Raw genomic sequence first — 16,923 nt, forward strand, 5'->3', positions numbered from 1 at the left:
GATGGAAAACATCTCTCTTTCTCCCTGTCTCTCCTTCTCTATTTCTGCCTTTCAAACAAATAAATAAAAAAATAGGGACAGTTGAATAGGTACTGAGCATTCAGGAACCCACAGTCAGAAAGGGGACTGGAGGTCAAGGAGCCCTCTCCACAAACAGGACAGCTAGGGTCATGGAATGGAGCCAAAACAGATGAAAGAGGACCAAACTTAGGGAGAACCCAGTTTACATGGCAAAAAAGTAGCAGACCCAGGACAGAGCAAGTGGAGAAAGGGCTTCAAAAACAGGAAGTCCGAGAGCTGCAAAGGCAGGAAGGCTTAGTAGGGCAAGGTGTGCAGGACAGTAGTGCAGTGTCCAAGACAACAGAACCATGTGAGCTGGGGCCAGATGAGCCTACAGCACCCGGGGCATGACTTCAGCAAGCCAGGGGAGTGGGGTTTGAAGTTGCAAAGATGAGAGACGGCTGTGGTGTGCAGGCTTTGAACAAAGGAGAGAGTGTAAAGAACATGGGTGAACTTGGCGATGTGAAAGAGGGAAGCCGAGACCTGATGCAGACATGGCTTCCGTTTTCTCAGTGCAGGAATTGAGTGCCTCTCAACTGAGTGCCTTTCCAAGTTGGAAAGGTTGTGTCTCTAGTGCTCTGTAGGCTGTGGGAGCAGTTCGCAGCAGGTGCTGCAAGACAGGTGTCTTTTAGACTTAGGCTAAGGATGGGGGATGATGAACAGGTAGGGTCATGGGAACAAGGAAATCAATCTGATTGGTAAATTGGAAACTGATACCCACCAGCAGTCTGAGTGTGGAGCCCAGGCAAGGCAGGAGGCATTGGGGCCTTTGAGATCTCAAGGCAAGGTGGCACCAGGGAGGAGACACAGGCAGGGGAAGCTCTGTAGGCTCTGGTCAATGGGGAAACTTCACCATCTGAGTTAAGCAAAGTATCGCAGCTCTTGCTGAAAACAAAGTCCAGGAAATGGGTCTCTGCAGAGGGTAAAAAAAAAATCCCAGTCTATCTCTAGATGATTTCAAGATCACTCAGTCTCTAGTGGCCTACAATAAGTTTGAAGAGTCTGTAAAAATCTGGTTCAGTACAGCTTTGAGTTGGGCTCAAAGATGCAGAAAATGAAGCTCAGTACTAAATACTGATGAATGCACTTAATAAAGAAAAAAAAAGGTGCAAGGTGATTTGAGTTGCATAAGCAACCTGCTTAGAACACTGATGGTTCCAGGAACAAACCACAGACTTCAAAGACCATCGGAGGCCCAGGGCCTAACAAGTGAATCAAATCCCCTGGCTCTCCTAAGACTCACTCACAGTGAGTCTGCAGCAACAGAACCCAATTCCACTGGAATAAGAAAAAATGTCATATAAGGGTGCTCATTCCAGCTTCCCAGTGTCTCTTGTGGGTGTAGGGTCTTTGCAGAACTCCATGAGGAGGCAAAATCAGGTTAGAGATAGCGTAAGGAAAACCTGGCAGGCAGCCATGTCAAGTGTTTCTGCCGATATCCATAAAGATATAGACTAAGATAATGGCAGCACCACATCTGCTATTTGAAACCAAAATGCATGCAATGTGTTTATAGAACCTCATCAGGCCACAATACTCAGTCTGGGGCTGGTGCGCCCAGAACTTCAGATCAGGTAGATAGAGGGAATGAGACAGCATGGTTTGTTCTGTAATAAATATGACTGCTTTTGGAAGACCATAAACAGGTGGTTTCATAAAAAAAAGATTCAAATGCTTCAGGCTTATTTGTATAAAATAAATAGAAGGCCAGTGCACACTCAGCTAATTGCAGCATTTTTTATGAGGCTATGACTGACTATAATTTGGTGAAAGTGAGTCCAACTGAAACAGCAAGAGTGAGGGTTTGGGTGGATTAGGTGAGGTTTTGGAGTGAGAAGCAGGAAGGAGGAAGAAGGCTTTCATTAAGCAGTTCACATTCTGGTAGAAGAAGAAGAAAAAAAAAAAGCGTCCAGACTGATTTTATTTCCATTTGAAATGACTTCTTCTTTTGTATATTTTTACTTTAAGTCCTGGAAGATGTTTATAATGGTTGCTTCCAAATCTTAGTTTCCTGAATTCAAAATGTGGGCTCTCTCCAGGAGGCCTCATCGGCTGCTTTGTTTCCCTCATCCAAGGAAAGCTTTTCCCTTTTATTTTGCATCTAGTAATTTTTTGTTACGTACTAGACATTGTGTTGTCTGATTCAGGCAGATCAGTGTAGGCCTAGGTTTATACTTTAGGGGAGTAACTTTCTGGAAAGCCTAGAATGTCTTCTAAGAGCATCTTACTTGTCAGGACTCAGCTCCATACTGTCTCTCCTCTGGGGATCTTGTGGAGGTTTGCAGGGGTGGCAAAGTTCTCGTTTGTGACTTGAGGACTTCCTGGGGTCTCCGTTGGATGGCTGAGTTAACAAGTAGTTTCATGTTGGCTGGGCTGCAGTGCAACCTTGTCTCTTCCTTCCCTACCGTGGAGCAGCTGCTCTTCATGAGACTCCCAGCCTCAGCCTGGACATGTGCAGCCCACTCACAGCCATAGGCTCACAGGATCCCTCATACAGACTTCTGGAAAGCTGTCACGGTTCCTTCATTTCTGGTTTCCTCTCCTGCCATGCTCTGCTTGTGGTCCAGCTCACTCCACTCCACTAAGGACATTGTCAACCAACACCAAGAGCCAGGTGATCACGGTACTCATGGCCTAAGCTTCCTTTTTCTCAGGGATGGATTGAGGACTTGTACCATGTGTTGCACAGAGCTGAAAACTATTACCCCACACATTTGTCCAGTTGCACATGGCAGGGCTGGTCCACCATTTAGTACATTTTTATGCTGCCAGTCACATGAGTGCTGAATGAAAGTACACAACATTCCATATTTGTGCAGAGCTATCTCAATGCATTTGGACACTAGAGGCTCCCGATTTCTTGTTTCCCTGGGGTTCATGGAATCACCCATTCATTCTCTCACTGACTCTTAAGCAAATTCATCCACCCATTTAACCAGTACTGAGCATCTGTGACATGCCAGACACTGTGGAGACACAAAACCGTGGCCCTCATTTCCTAGTGAGTGCTGCTCTGGACCTCCTCTAAGACCGGACAGAGAATGGAACATCCATGGATGAGACATGAAGAATTAGATGCCCTCTCACTTATATAACACTATGTCATAGGTACTGTTATAGGCACTTTATACAATGGGTCTTCAGAAAGTTCACAGAAAAATAATGTGAATTATAAAAATCTATGTGCAGATTTCCAAGAGTTTACAACAAAATATGCTTACCTTTTATTTTTTTCCCTTCCAGCTTATTAAAGGAACCCTGGTATGCACTCATTAACTTAATACCCACAGCAAGGCAGGCAGTATTAGAGACCAGGAAACAGAGGCAGAGCCTAGCCCGCTCAGTCACACAGCTCAGGAGCGGCAGAACGGTCTGAGATTTCTGAACAGAAACATTAAGAGCCTTGCTGTTTGTGTAAGCTGGGTCAGTGTCAGAGCAGGTTCTGAGAAGTGGCGGGAACGCTGTCAGAAAAATGCCCGAGAGGAGAAGGTGACCGAGTGAGCATGTTAGGCACAGCTTTCTTTTCCTCTCCCACTTGCTCGAAAGCATAAAGATAACGTTTTGCATTTAGAATCAGAGAAAGAATGGAAGGCCATTCTCAATAAAGGGCTTGAGGCTTTCCTTGGGGAAGCGGAGGAGGGTGGAAGTGATATTGCTCTAGCAACTCCCAGCTGGAATTTTTAGAGCACTATCTTATGGATGCTTCCAGAAGAAGTACCCTGGGACCAGATACAGATGAGGTATACATGACCCTGCTGGAGACGCAAAACACACATTAGCATCAGAGAGGGGCCAATATGTCCTGTAGTAAAGGATCCTACCTTATTTAACACATGATTATCCAAACTTAATGACTGCAGTATCCTAACATGAGTGAAGAGAGAAAGAGGAGACAGCGAGCGAGCATGATGAATGACTCTTGGAACTACTGTTCTACAAAACACATTCAATTTGCTGTTTAAGAGCAAATTCTAAGCTAAAAAAGGAGTTTTTGAGGTCAAACCTACAGCTACTGCACCAAGTATTGTAAAACTGTAGTAGTTAGTTACAGGAAGACATTTTATTACAAGGATTGAAAATAAGAAGGTAAAAACTTATGCATAGGTACATCATTCTTCATATCCTACACCAAATGCCCTATATATACATACACTTAAAAAAAGATAATTTGTAAGCTCCATTTTAATAAAAATGCACTTCGTAGAGAACACAGTGTAATGAAGAGTGCCATGCCCATCGCCACATCTTTGCGCCATCTCAGTTACCTGTTGCTGGGGACTCACAGGTTATTCATAAGCTACTGTATCAACTCAAGGCAGTTATCCTAACTATTCAGACAAGAATCCGAGAAACAAGAATTCCCAGAGGCAGCCCAGTACCCTTCCACAGAGACACACCCGACCTCTCTGCGGCTCACCTAGCCTCTGCCTCGTAGGCGAGTGAGGAGCTTGGTTTCCTGTGCGTTCACCGTACTCTGCCTGCTCTTTCCTGTGAACTGGAGGTGCCGAGGTGTCCTTCCCAGGACAGCCGAGTCCTGCTACACCAGAATTCATCTCGCGCTCAACCTCTGTCCCATAGCAGCACAGGCACTGCTGGGCCTCTCTCAGCATTTTTACTTCCTGCTGGCTCCTGCCAGTTCATCTTAGTAGGTTGCTACCCTCCAATTAACTGTGGCACAGCAATTATTCTGTATTACTCTTGTACATATGTCCTCTCTATCCAGCTCACCTATCCTATTTTTCAGTATTAGTCTTCCAAATTCTTTTCTTACTGTTCTCAACAAGATGTCAGGCTACACAGTGGTTAGATTTTGGGTCCCAAAGGTATGAGTTTGAAGCCAGGGTTCTTCCTCCCCATACACTAACACCTGCCCGTTCTACTCTGATTTCCTCCCGAGAGGTCAGTGGAGTCTTCAGAGGCTGCACAACACACAGAGTTGCAGCCGACTGAATGCAAAATCCAGCTGACTTCCATGAAGTCACTCACTACACAGACCTGCTTTAAAAGGAATCTGATACCTAAAAACACGTAATACGTTGCACATGTTATCTTGAGGAGTGTAGAGCAGTTTACAATAGGTGAAATGAAGGCATCAATTTCTACTTATTTTCTCCTTTAAAAAAAATCATCTAAAGGTTGGCTCCACTGCAAGGACCCAAGCCCTCTGTTGACCGGTTAGTTGGTGTTGTCACAAAGAAAGTTTCATCTCAATCGGGAGATGCCCCAATGTCTGTCAGGATTGGATAAACAGACCTTGAGCAGAGAAATAGTCATTCTTTTCCTGTTTCCACTGCTCAGCAGAATTAAGGTTTATTTCCCTCTGAGGTTTAAGGAAAACATTTTTGTTCGTGTCTGTTTTTAGAAATGCTACTCTTTTCTACTCTGTTCAGCACACTGCTGTCAAGCTTTCTCACATTCCCTAACCCCATAGCTCCTTTCTTGGGTCCATACTGGCTTCATCTCAATTTGGATACCGTGTGCTTCTTTCCCCCCAATCAAAGGTCCCCCAAGACTCCTTTCAGCACATCTTCCCTTCAAAGGGATCCCACGTGAGCAGCGCCGTCAGTAACTTGGGCAACCCTCCACGTAAACATCATCAGTTATCTCACCGGTCCTCTACCCACGTGCACTTTTACCAGTTTGCATTCAGCTGGCGAATGCTGTGGCTGCTCAGGCCTCTGAACACAAGGGGTCTGGTTCTAGATTCACCCACTCCAGACCCAACTTACAGTTCACAGCAAATACAGGAGGAACCCAGCAAATGACAACCGAGGGAAAACCCAGAGGGTGGGCACGTCCTGTGCAACAACTGGCCTCTCTAACAAGTCATCATCAGTGACACAGGCTGCGGCAGACTAAAGGACACTTGAAAGACAAAACAGCCACGTGTCACACGAAGGTCTGGGCTAGAGGAACCAAAGGCAAAGGACTTGTTTAAAGCACTGGCGGAGGTCTGCATCTGATCCGAGTGTTAGATTATGATTCAAAGGTACTGGTGAAGGTGTTTCCAGCTGGGGCACAGGGGCCAGGCCCAATTCATGTCCCAAGCCAGCTGAGGCAGGGATTGTAGTGAGACGGGGGTATTGGATGCAATGGCTCCCTGTCACTGTCACAGCCATGTCTTAGCTCAAAATGGACAATCTGCCCAGCACCTGCAGCCTGACAGGGCTTGGGTATAAAGCACCTGGGCCTGTTTCAAGATGGAAGGATACTTTAGAGGCTTTGGCAGAACCACGGGTCGACTTGCAGCTGGGCAAGGAGAGTGATGCACCCTCCAGGAAGGGTCCGCTGAAGAAATCGTGGAAGACCAAGGGCAGCCGAGCAGGCCACTCTGGAGCACCAAGTCTTCCCAGGACCCTGCTCTGGTGAGCTGGGCTGTTGCTGGATGGAGGTGACGTGCATGCCACTTCATGTTATTGCACTAGACACTGCAGAGTTTTGAGGAGCCTAATGTTTTTGATTCCCCCACATATGCTATTCTGTTGTTTGAAAGTGACAAAAATCGGCCGGCGCCATGGTTCACTAGGCTAATCCTCCGCTTGCGGTGCCGGCATACCGGGTTCTAGTCCCGGTCGGGGCGCTGGATTCTGTCCTGGTTGCTCCTCTTCCAGTCCAGCTCTCTGCTGTGGCCAGAGAGTGCAGTGGAGGATGGCCCAAGTCCTTGGGCCCTGCACCCATGGGTGACCAGGAGAAGCATCTGGCTCCTGGCTTCAGATCAGCGCGGTGCGCCGGTCGCAGCGGCCATTTGGGGGTGAACCAACAAAAAAAGGAAGACCTTTCTCTCTGTCTCTCTCTCACTGTCCACTCTGCCTGTCCAAAAAAAAAAAAAAAGTAACAAAAATCACTGTTTCGAAAAAGAAAAAACAAAAACAAAAAACAAACCAGGAGCCTGGACCTCTTTCTCACGTCCCTGTGGAGCTGGCCACTTTACATGGCTCTTCTCACCCCATGTCAGAGTTCACAAGGGGAGGGGGGGTACTCTACCTTCACTTGTACAGAAACCATGCAGCTAAAACAAAAACAGAAACAAAAAAAACCAACCAACTAACCCATATGTATTAAAATGGAAAACTAGAGATCAATGTCTAAGAAGGACAGGTTGTAAAACAGTACGCCCAGTTCTTGGTTAAGAATTATATATATGTACTTTTAGAAAATGATCTGAAAATATGTGTCAAAGTGTTACCAGCAGTGATATCTGGGTGGTAGGACTATGTTGTTTTAATATTTTTTTTTACATTTCTGTCTGACGATATTTTCCAATTTTCTACAATGCCTATATACAGCTGTAATAATAAACGCTTACTTTAAACATGACTCACTTTCTCCCAGAAGGCTTATCCAAGAAATTCCATGTCCACAGCTCATGCCCCAAGTCTCCGGGGTTCCAGCACATCCTACTGCAGACTTTGTGCTCAGCTGTGGCCCTTGTTGCAAGTTCTCTGGTGGGTTATTTTGTGTGTGGCCCCTGTCACTATTCTGACTTGTCTTACAGTACTGAGTCATGCCTAACAGAATGTATTTGTCACTTAATGAGTGTCATTAGCCAGCACCTGCTGTCTAACACAGCTGACAACCTATTTTAAATTTTATTCATTTTGAAAAGCAGTGAGAGAGAAAGATTGGGTCAGAGGGATATCAATTTTTCAGCTACTGGTTCACTCTCCAAATGCCCGCAATAGCCAGTGGGGGCCAGGTCAAAGTCGAATGCCAGGAGCTCCTACTGGTTTTCCATGTGGGTGGCTGGCAGGGATGTAAGTGCCTGTGCTTTCCCTGTTGCCTCCCAGGGGGTGCAGTAACAAGAAGCTGGATCTGATCCAGGGCTGGGACTTGAACCCAGGCACTCCAATACAGGATGTGGGCATCCCAAGTAGAGTACTAACTGCTGTGCCAAATGCTCACATGGGCCAACAATGTGACAGTTGAAAGCTTCATAGATTCCAACAAGAACAAGGCTTAGTATTCTACAGATTGGGGAATACATAGGTGATATGTTTTATCCAAAACATAATAGCCACACTATTAAAAGTCCTATTCAATAGCACAGCTAATCTATAAGCCTATTTACCTCATTCTCCAATATCAGTAGACTAAATATTTATTAATTTATGTAACTCTAAAGATTTTTTCATAAGCTTGGCTAATTGCTGGAAACAATTCAAGTTCTATGACAAACCCAAATAAGTCCATACATCTTTATTAGTATCTGATGTGATTCTGAATGCATCCCATTTAATACAAGTCAAAAATTATGGGCAACAGAAAATGTAGAATTCTCACACTTCTCAGGAAGGTCTGATAAGCAGGAAATCCCAAGGAGATATGTGAATTGACGTTTATGTTATTAAATCCTTTTAAAAACATGTTTCACGTAAGAACTCGAAACTGAGCACAGGCGACTCCATTCACAACTCTATCTGGGCGGGAACTAAATGAGTTTTCTCAAAAGGCTCTAAAATGAAACAGTGCAGATAATTCATTCCCAGCTTTCCACCTCAGACCATGAACGCACCCTCAGGTACCGAGACTCAGACACTCCTCGCCTGCCGAGAAAGGGACAGTTGGGGAAATTCACTCCCTGAATTACGAGCAGAGAGTTTTTCATTCTCATTAAAAACTAGCCTTGCTTTCATTTCGTCTTTTTCACGTTCAAGGCCGTGTGTTTTCTTAACCTAAGTCGATTTCGGGTTCTCTCCAAAAATTACTGTCTCCTTAATTAGTGGAGCTGGCTGAAACACTAAGTCCTCTTTCAGACCTGATCTATCAAGTTCGAAATGGTCCTCTAAGGCTGGGCTCACATGCTCATTTTAAGTAAAAACTCATGTTAATGCTACACAAATGGAGTCCATTGCCGAGAATGTTTTTACTAAAAGATGAGTTGCTACTAAGTAACTTTCTGATATTAAATTATTTCAATTTGTTACATTCTGATATTCCAGCCATGTTTTGAGTTCATAAAGCACCTCTTCACCCCAGGATTTAAAAGGTTCACTGCAACATAAATCCATTAATTTTCCAAACTGCCCTACCGAGTCCAAAGAGCATATTCCAACTTTACATACAAAATACTTCCAGAACGAGCTTATAAATCAGTCAGGTTCTAGCCACATGCACAGAGAACCACGATTTTGCAGCTCCCCAACGGGGAAAGCAAGAAAATTGCACATAGAGGCTGCTTTGAAATCATCTCATGCAAGCATCTTGAGGCTGAAAACCCGGCTTATTTCCCACTCTGTTCAAAAGACCCGTTCAACAAGCAAGTGGCAGCAGATGAGACTGCTATCAGTTCCAAAAATGGCTTACCTATTGATGTAACTGAGGGCGACATAGGTTGGCTGCTGCAGTTCTTGTTTTTCTAAAACACGTGGATCAGTATCTGTAATAAAAACACAATTATGATTTTTTTTTTCAGATTTTGCTTCGGAACATACGAGGCTCCCTAATGCAAAGTAACAGAGGCTAAACAGAAAGAGATTAGTTTCATGCCCCTCTTTTTTAGAGAAAACTCGGCCAGCAGAGCACAATCATTTGTTCATTCATTCATAAATAACAAGATATTGCATTACTTTTCGAGGGAATTCCAAACATCAACAGTGATAAAATGCCCATCTGTCACACAAACTCCTGCACAATCCCCCTCATAAATATTGGTTCTCACTGCTTACAGTTACAATGTTGGCATGGTTTTCGGTGGTTAATCGGCCTAAGAAAGAAAGTCTCTGTTAATTATGCTCACTTCAATGCTGGAACAAATTAGTTTCCATTGGAAAGCTCCATCAATTTGGAAATCTACTGAGTATTGTTCCTGTTCACTGAACACTTTTCTGTGTTTGAATTCATATTCTGGAGGGCAGCTCTTCTCCTTTTTAAATGCATAATGAGTTCATTCTAACTTCCCTGCACTCACAATGGGTCAGGAGTCAACAAGCCCCACATTCACTAGAGGGGCTGCCCCCTCCCAGGGACAGCCTCCACCTCCCCAGCAAGGCTCCCGCTCCTGAATGGTGCGCCCCCAGCTCGGCACCAAAATCTCCTTTTCACACAGCCTCAAAACATGTCCTCAAGCTTCTCACACAGACAATGTGCAAAAACCCGCATGAGCGTGTGCAAAAACAACGCTTAGACAATCATCCAAGGGAAGCAGTGTGAGGGCACCTTTTGTTCTCTCAGAACAAGGTTCACACACTTCACCCAGATCTCTTTTCATTGCAGCCTTGTTTAAAACCATCTCCTTATTAGAAGTCTTCCCAGCTGCGCTTGGCGGGTCACACCTTCTTTGATGTAATGACAGGTGTTGTTTCAAGCACCTCCGCACAGAAAGTGTTTACTGCACGCTGGAGATGTAACGTACACGCCCTAACTCCCAAGTGCATTAACAGGTGTTGGGGCAAGAGGAGCGACACCGTGGCAGAGAACCTGGGTGGCAAAAAACGATAGCATAAAAGCTCATTTACAATGCTTTCAAATCCCAGACTCAAACTGGACATCAGTGCCAGTTGTATTCTCGATGTCAAAGAATCTCCTGTTCCCTTTATTGTTGTGTTTATGCCAAAAATTCCAGGGACCCATTATTCAGAAATCCTGCTTCCTGGGTCTTTGCCACTGTAGGTCCTCGAAAGCCAGATTTTGAAACAAGAGACAAAGAGTCGGGGCTCACAGTGCTGGCAGAGCGAAGGAGAACAGAGCAATGACCCAGCACTTCCTCCCCTCCTGCACGAGCAGCCGGGGCCCTCGGACAAAACAAGGCCATCTCTAAACACAAGGAGACACTCTCCATGGGGATGCATCCTTTTCCAACACAACTTCACACCCATCCACATCTGCCATAGTCCTGATGTAGAGACGCGGGGCCGAGGTGACGGTAAGGAGTCGGTAGAGCAGTGCCCAGAAGACATGGGGGCTCTGTCCAAAGAATGGTAGGCTGGCGTGAGCCATGCTGGGCAGGCTGGGGTGCAGCTGGACACGGAGACACCCGGCCCACGAGGGCTTGCCAGGAGCTTAACCAGCTAAGAAACCATGTTGGAGACAAAAGCCATGAAAACGGGATGATGGAGGAAGATAAGAACAAATTGACCACTGCAAACGTCACTGGGAAATCCCTCCAGCACTCAAAACGGTTTCACCTCTAGTTCAGGAACTGACTGTTGAGGGGCCTAAACTCGGTTCACTTAAAATCATTCCTTAAAAGAGACATCTGGTGCATGATGACATAAGTATATTTGGGGGGAGGGGTGGGAAAGCACCCTTCTGAGTCTAAACTTTGTATAAAAAGGAGAATAGTTAAGAGGCCTATGAACATTCTTGTATTTTCACTTTGGTCTCTATTTCTTTATTCCTGTAACCTACTGGGAACCTAATGTCATTCCCCCAAACCATCTTCTACAGGCTTCCTTTATACTCAAATTATCAAAGTTATAAAATATAGTGAGAAATTACTTCTCCAGGGGCCAGCACTGTGGCGTAGTAGTTTAATTCTCTGCTGGAGGTACCAGCATCCATATGAGTGCCAGTTCAAGTCCCAGCTGCTCCACTTCTGATGCAGCTGCCTGCTGATGGCCTGGGAAGGCAGTGGAAGACGGCCCAAGTGCTTGAGGCCCGTTCCCATGTGGGAGACCTGGAAGAAACTTCTGGTTCCTGGCTTTGGATCAGCCCAGCCCTGGCCATTGTGGCTATTTGGGAAGTGAACCAGTGGATGGAAGACCTTTCTGTCTCTCTGTCCGTAACTATGCCTCTCAAATAAATAAATCTTTAAATTACACAAAAATAAGTTACTTCTCCAGACTACTCTGAGTTTTATTTTTTCCTTTTTTATTAGTATATACATTTACACCCCCCCACATTTCTATTATTTTCTTCATTAAGCTCTGCTGTCTCTCTGTGGGAAGAAAGTACCTTGGACAACATCCCACAGTGTTCGATGCTTGAAGTAAAGGTGCTGGCACATGGCGCTCGCACCAACCATGTATTGTAATCTGGGGTCACAGAGGCAAATGCCCAGCATTCCCTTTGCAAAGTAAGTTTTTTAAATTCTTTACTGTGCCCCTCAACCTTTCATAACCTGTGCTGGACATTTGCTTGCCCACCCACAAATTCTGAGAGGGAAATAGACTGCTGGTGGCTTCCAAATGTCCCCTTGCTCATAACAACAACAACAATAACAACAACAACAACAAAAATCATTTGGACCTAACTTGGTGGGATCTTCCTTTTTCTAGAATGCACACTCTGGTGTCCACCAAGACAGCAGGACTTCTGGACAATTATTTACCAACCTAAAAAAATCTTTTTTTCAGGTTAAATGTTTCCTTGGACAACATGTTTCCTTGGACAAAATGCTTCCTTTAAAACACCTTTTAACACTTTGGAGTTCTTAAAGCAAAATGAGGTGTGTGATGCCCACACATGAGGAGTTATCTGCCAAGCACCACGGGAGCACAGCCTCAGGCGCTGGGCACCGGTGACCAGCAGCCCGGGCACCGCTTCCTGCCGGCTGAAGCGTGCTGAGCAGGACTCATCACTTTTCAGATTGCATGGCACCGTTGTACTTTGACCGTGAGGTACCCAGTAGCTGCCTTGACTGTTTCTCCCTCTCTGACCCAATTGACTGGTGCTGACAGCTCTCTACAGGAAAGGGCTAGAGAGACAAATGAGGAGGGGCTTGCAGGCAGGCTGTCTGGTTTCCCCAGGTGCTGCACAGCGGTGCACTCCTCGGCAGGATAAAGACAAGAGGACGGCAGCAGTGGACTGGAGACAGCGACACTATCCGCCCAACACCAAGTTCAACAGAATGAAGTGCCCATCCGATGCAGCACGCAGCCAGGGATGCATGCATGTGGTGAGCAGCTCCATCGAGGAACGCAAGATGAGAGGTGATGGGCAGAGCATCCGCTCTCCCAGATGTCTCCCTGGCTTGTTTGTCTGTGACACTGATAAAAACGTAGGGGTGCAGTGATGGCTACAACCGCTGCGAGGTATAACCCACTCAGTATGTGGTCTGTGGGACAGAAGCACTCGCAGTTGTTATGGCCATGCAATGCTCCTTAAGCCGGCAATTTGGAAACCTGGAAACTGGTTCTTGATCCGACACTCTACCTCTTTTGTATCAGGAAGGAATGACAGGAAGACGAACCAGCTGAGACTCAGTAACAGGCTCTGACCATGCCGGAGCTCATCTACACTTGGAACTACTCACAACTTGAAGCCAAAGCCAGATGCACTGCCTTGCAGCCAAGCCAAGCTAACGAGGACCTAAGGCAGCTCAAGAAGGCCTTCTTCAAACCCTGTAACCAGAATGCTAGGTTCCTCTCTGAGTGTGTACGGCCGTGGTGGGAGGCAGGGGAGGCTTTGCAGCACTGGAAGACCATGGACAGACAACACCCACCTGGGCAGATGAGTGATTTGGAGATCTGGGCTGGATTCAAAACTTTTCTTCAGAATCACTTAGCAACAATTAATAAGTGCTGTCTGTTCTCGGCCTGCTCCTGGTTGTTGAACTTGCAAAGCCACAAGACTTCAGAGTTCCTTCAGCACAGCCATGCACAACGTTCTAGGCTGCTTCCTTCCCCTGCACGCTCTGTTCCTGGCACCACCACTGCACCTGTGCCTAAGAAGGGCCATCACCTGGGGGCAGCCTCTTCCCCTGCCCCCTTTCCAGATGGAAGAACTGGTCTCAAACTTTCCTCTCTCCCACACATGCTCAGTGCCTGGCACATAGGGAATTAAAAATACACGTGGAGCAACTGCTTTCAAGGTGAGTGCCTCTATCCAGAGCCTTCTGTAAGCTTTCCACTGCTTGGGTCTCACACAGGAGCTAAGGACAGTCAAGGATGAGCACTAGACACTGGGGGGAAAGGTCATGAACAGGATGGAGAGATTCCAAAACGAATGAGGGATGGTGGCAGCAAAGACAGGAAGGGAGGAGGAGAGGGAGGAAGAGTGGGAGGAAGAAGGCAGGCAGATAGGAGCAAAGGGGCAAATAAATCAAGTGCTGGGAGCTCAGGTCTGAGGTCCTCGTTAGCTTTTACACAGGCAGGGCCAGGGCCAGAAGCCCCATTGTCTTAAGTCCGGCTGGGCCAGTGTTCTCATCAGCACAAAGGCTACCCATGCTCCGAGTCAGGTCATTGCTGGCATGCAGCTGTAACACTGAGCTAACTCCACACAGACCATCTTTATAGCTTCCTTGAAAGCCCAGCACAGTTCTGCTAAGACTTCCACTCTACTTTTAAGACTGCATTTGTTGAACCAACAGTTTACAAAGACCAACTTTTAATTCATGGCTAGTTTACTTCAGCTGCTGAAATAAATATTTCTTGTTGGCAACGGACTTAAAAAAAAAAAAAAAGAAATCATACAATTGCACATTACCAGCCTTTGAATGGATCAACTTTTCCTGAGTTTATAGACACGTCATTTGAAACTTTTCCCAAGACATAATTTCCATTACAGGGAAGTCAGTGCAAATTACAGTGAGATTCTTGCCTTCCCAAATTCAATGTGAAATCCAGATGCAGTTGAGTGTCGCCGTAAACTTTATGAGTTAAATATCTAGAAGTCAGGGGCACCGTGCGGCAGGCACACTAACACCATCTATTAAGAAAGGCATCGGTGTTCACGTTTGTGGCCACAAGTGAATGAGTAAACATTGTTCAGCCAGCACTCCAGGGGGCTGACTGACACACACAGCATGTTGCAGCCCTATTTCTGGCAAGGCCAAAGGGTTAAAGTTGTCAGAAAGAGACAACTCTGGCTTGCATACGTTCTAATTATTTACCAGTTCATCAAACACCTATGTTCATTGATGGCCATTTTTTTTTTTTTTTTGGTAACCAAAATAAACTTATCTTTGATTCCCTGTTTCCACAAACATTTTGGAGTATCGTGTGTGTGTGAAAATGACCCCATCAGTCAGTAATCCTCAGTGGTGGGGGCCCTTCTGGTCCTCCCGAGTTCCTGCCTTGTTACCTGTGACAAAAGAGCCCGTTACAGACCCACGTGGCTGCCAGGTGTTCCTGTGCGGGCATCACTGGACAGGTGCATACAGCAGCCATGGTTACGGGGGCAGGGAGGATACTGGGTCTAAACACCAGTCAGATTCTTTCAACCTGACTTTAAATAGGCCTGCTTAAATGCACCCATAGCTGTACACATACACATGTGCACACACACACACAAATATGAGTTGTTTTCCTCGGAAAAGAACCTCATGATGGGTCCAAGCCACAGGAAACATAGCAACTAGTCATCAAAGGGCATCTATGTCTCCCCTGCTCAGGGACAGAGTGACAGGCAGGCGTCTGGTGGCAAAGATGGCTGCTGGTGAGCGAGGCTAAGCAGTATGAAAACAGGTAAAGGCAAGCAGGCCCTGGGTTTCCCCTCCAGGCTGGAAGGGAACTATGTTTGTGAGGAGACCTTCCGCCTCACCCCGCCCGAGGAAATCCCAGCTGTCCTGGGGCTCTGGCCTTGGTTGCCTCAACCACAACCTCGCACTGCACCTTTGTGAATCCATCTCATCACCCCACAGATCATGGGGTGTCCACATCATGGGAGCGCCTCAATCCCATCACAGAGCCACAGTCCTAAACACAGAGTTTGTTTGGACCTAGATAAGAGTCTGGCTTTCTTAATGAAAACAAAGAAATTGAGTTCATTAAAAAAAAAATACGCAACATACTGAACACTTGCCACGTGCCCATTGCTCAGAGGACACGAAGGCTCACAGGGGAGCATGAGCGACAAACACAACTCAGCACAGGGCAATGACGTGCGGCCAATACGGAGGAAAGCACTACCTGCTGCTAGAAACAGGATTCTCGGCGAGAACCAGGGAAACTTCACAAAGGAAACGTTCACAAGAAGCTTGAACAAATCCTGCAGTGAGCAGAAGGTGAGTGTGAAGAGAACAGGGGTTGAGCAGCTGAGCCGATGTAGGGAAGAGCAGGGCTGGGCAAGAAGTCCTATGTGGCTGGACTGCTCGAGGCTGCACGTGTGGACAGGGTCACTGCCTGGCAGGCTTGGAAGGGGCTCCGGGAACTCGGGCTGGATTCCGCAGGTTCACCCTGGTCATGCTCCCACTTCAGAAAAATAACCAGCGCTGGGTTTAGGCGATGGGGGCAAAACCGGGCTGCAGACACTTAAGCTTCAGCCAAAGCAGAAATAGAAATCTAAGATGCTTCTAATGAGAAGCAAGCAAGCATCTCCTGACCCAAAGTAAAGACGTAATGAGAAAGTGCAGGGGGATTGAGAGACCAGACAATGAGCTCTGCTTTGGATGTGTGGGAAGATGCTTTGCAGACCCAGGGAAGGGAGAGATAACGGACTCATGGCACAGACCGGACGAGCAGAGCTGAAGGCCCCAGACCAACAATACACATCCCCACAGGCCCGCTGCATGGCCCACGACAGCCGCAGACAGGAAAACCCTTGGCAAGACCCTGGTTAGCCTGTAACTCAGCTATGCATCCACTGAGAACTAGGCCCACTAGAACTTCGGCAGTGTTCCAAGAAAGCCTGAGGCCACATGGCACACCAACAAAGCCAATGGTTAATTCCACGAGGGGAGAGTATAAGACTGGTGGGCTGGGGAGAGAACAGGCTGCAAGTCACCCCGAGTCCAGCGTTTCAGTCGATCTGAAACTGTGATCACCCCCTTGTCGGAGCCTGCTCCTACTCCCTGCTGTGGCTGCCGGGGTACACTTGACTCTACACACGCCCCCTGCCTCAGTCAACATGTGCCAATGCAACACCTTCCAGTCGTCATTGTTTTCATGCATAAGATGTTGGTTATGATAGGACTTTCCCTCTTGGGTTGCAAGGGGGATTGGAATCAGCCACGTGTCAGGTGCAGTTATAGTTGTGTCCCCACAG

At 46.6% G+C, this 16,923-nt stretch overlaps 1 protein-coding gene across 4 annotated transcripts in view; it reads right to left on the reverse strand.

Annotated features, from left to right (window-relative positions):
• Window positions 1-16,923, reverse strand: part of JAZF1 (JAZF zinc finger 1) — a 334,186-nt gene that overhangs the window by 133,327 nt on the left and 183,936 nt on the right. For all 4 annotated transcript variants that reach the window (XM_089316035.1, XM_089316037.1, XM_089316038.1 and 1 more), the window contains one exon: window positions 9,364-9,436. In XM_089316035.1, the coding sequence (XP_089172161.1) occupies window positions 9,364-9,436 (73 nt within the window). The remainder of the gene's footprint in view (window positions 1-9,363; window positions 9,437-16,923) is intronic.

This window comes from Oryctolagus cuniculus, chromosome 16 (genome assembly GCF_051225735.1).
Source record: "Oryctolagus cuniculus isolate XC-2025 breed Fujian yellow rabbit chromosome 16, ASM5122573v1, whole genome shotgun sequence".
Classification (NCBI taxonomy): Eukaryota; Metazoa; Chordata; class Mammalia; order Lagomorpha; family Leporidae; genus Oryctolagus; species Oryctolagus cuniculus.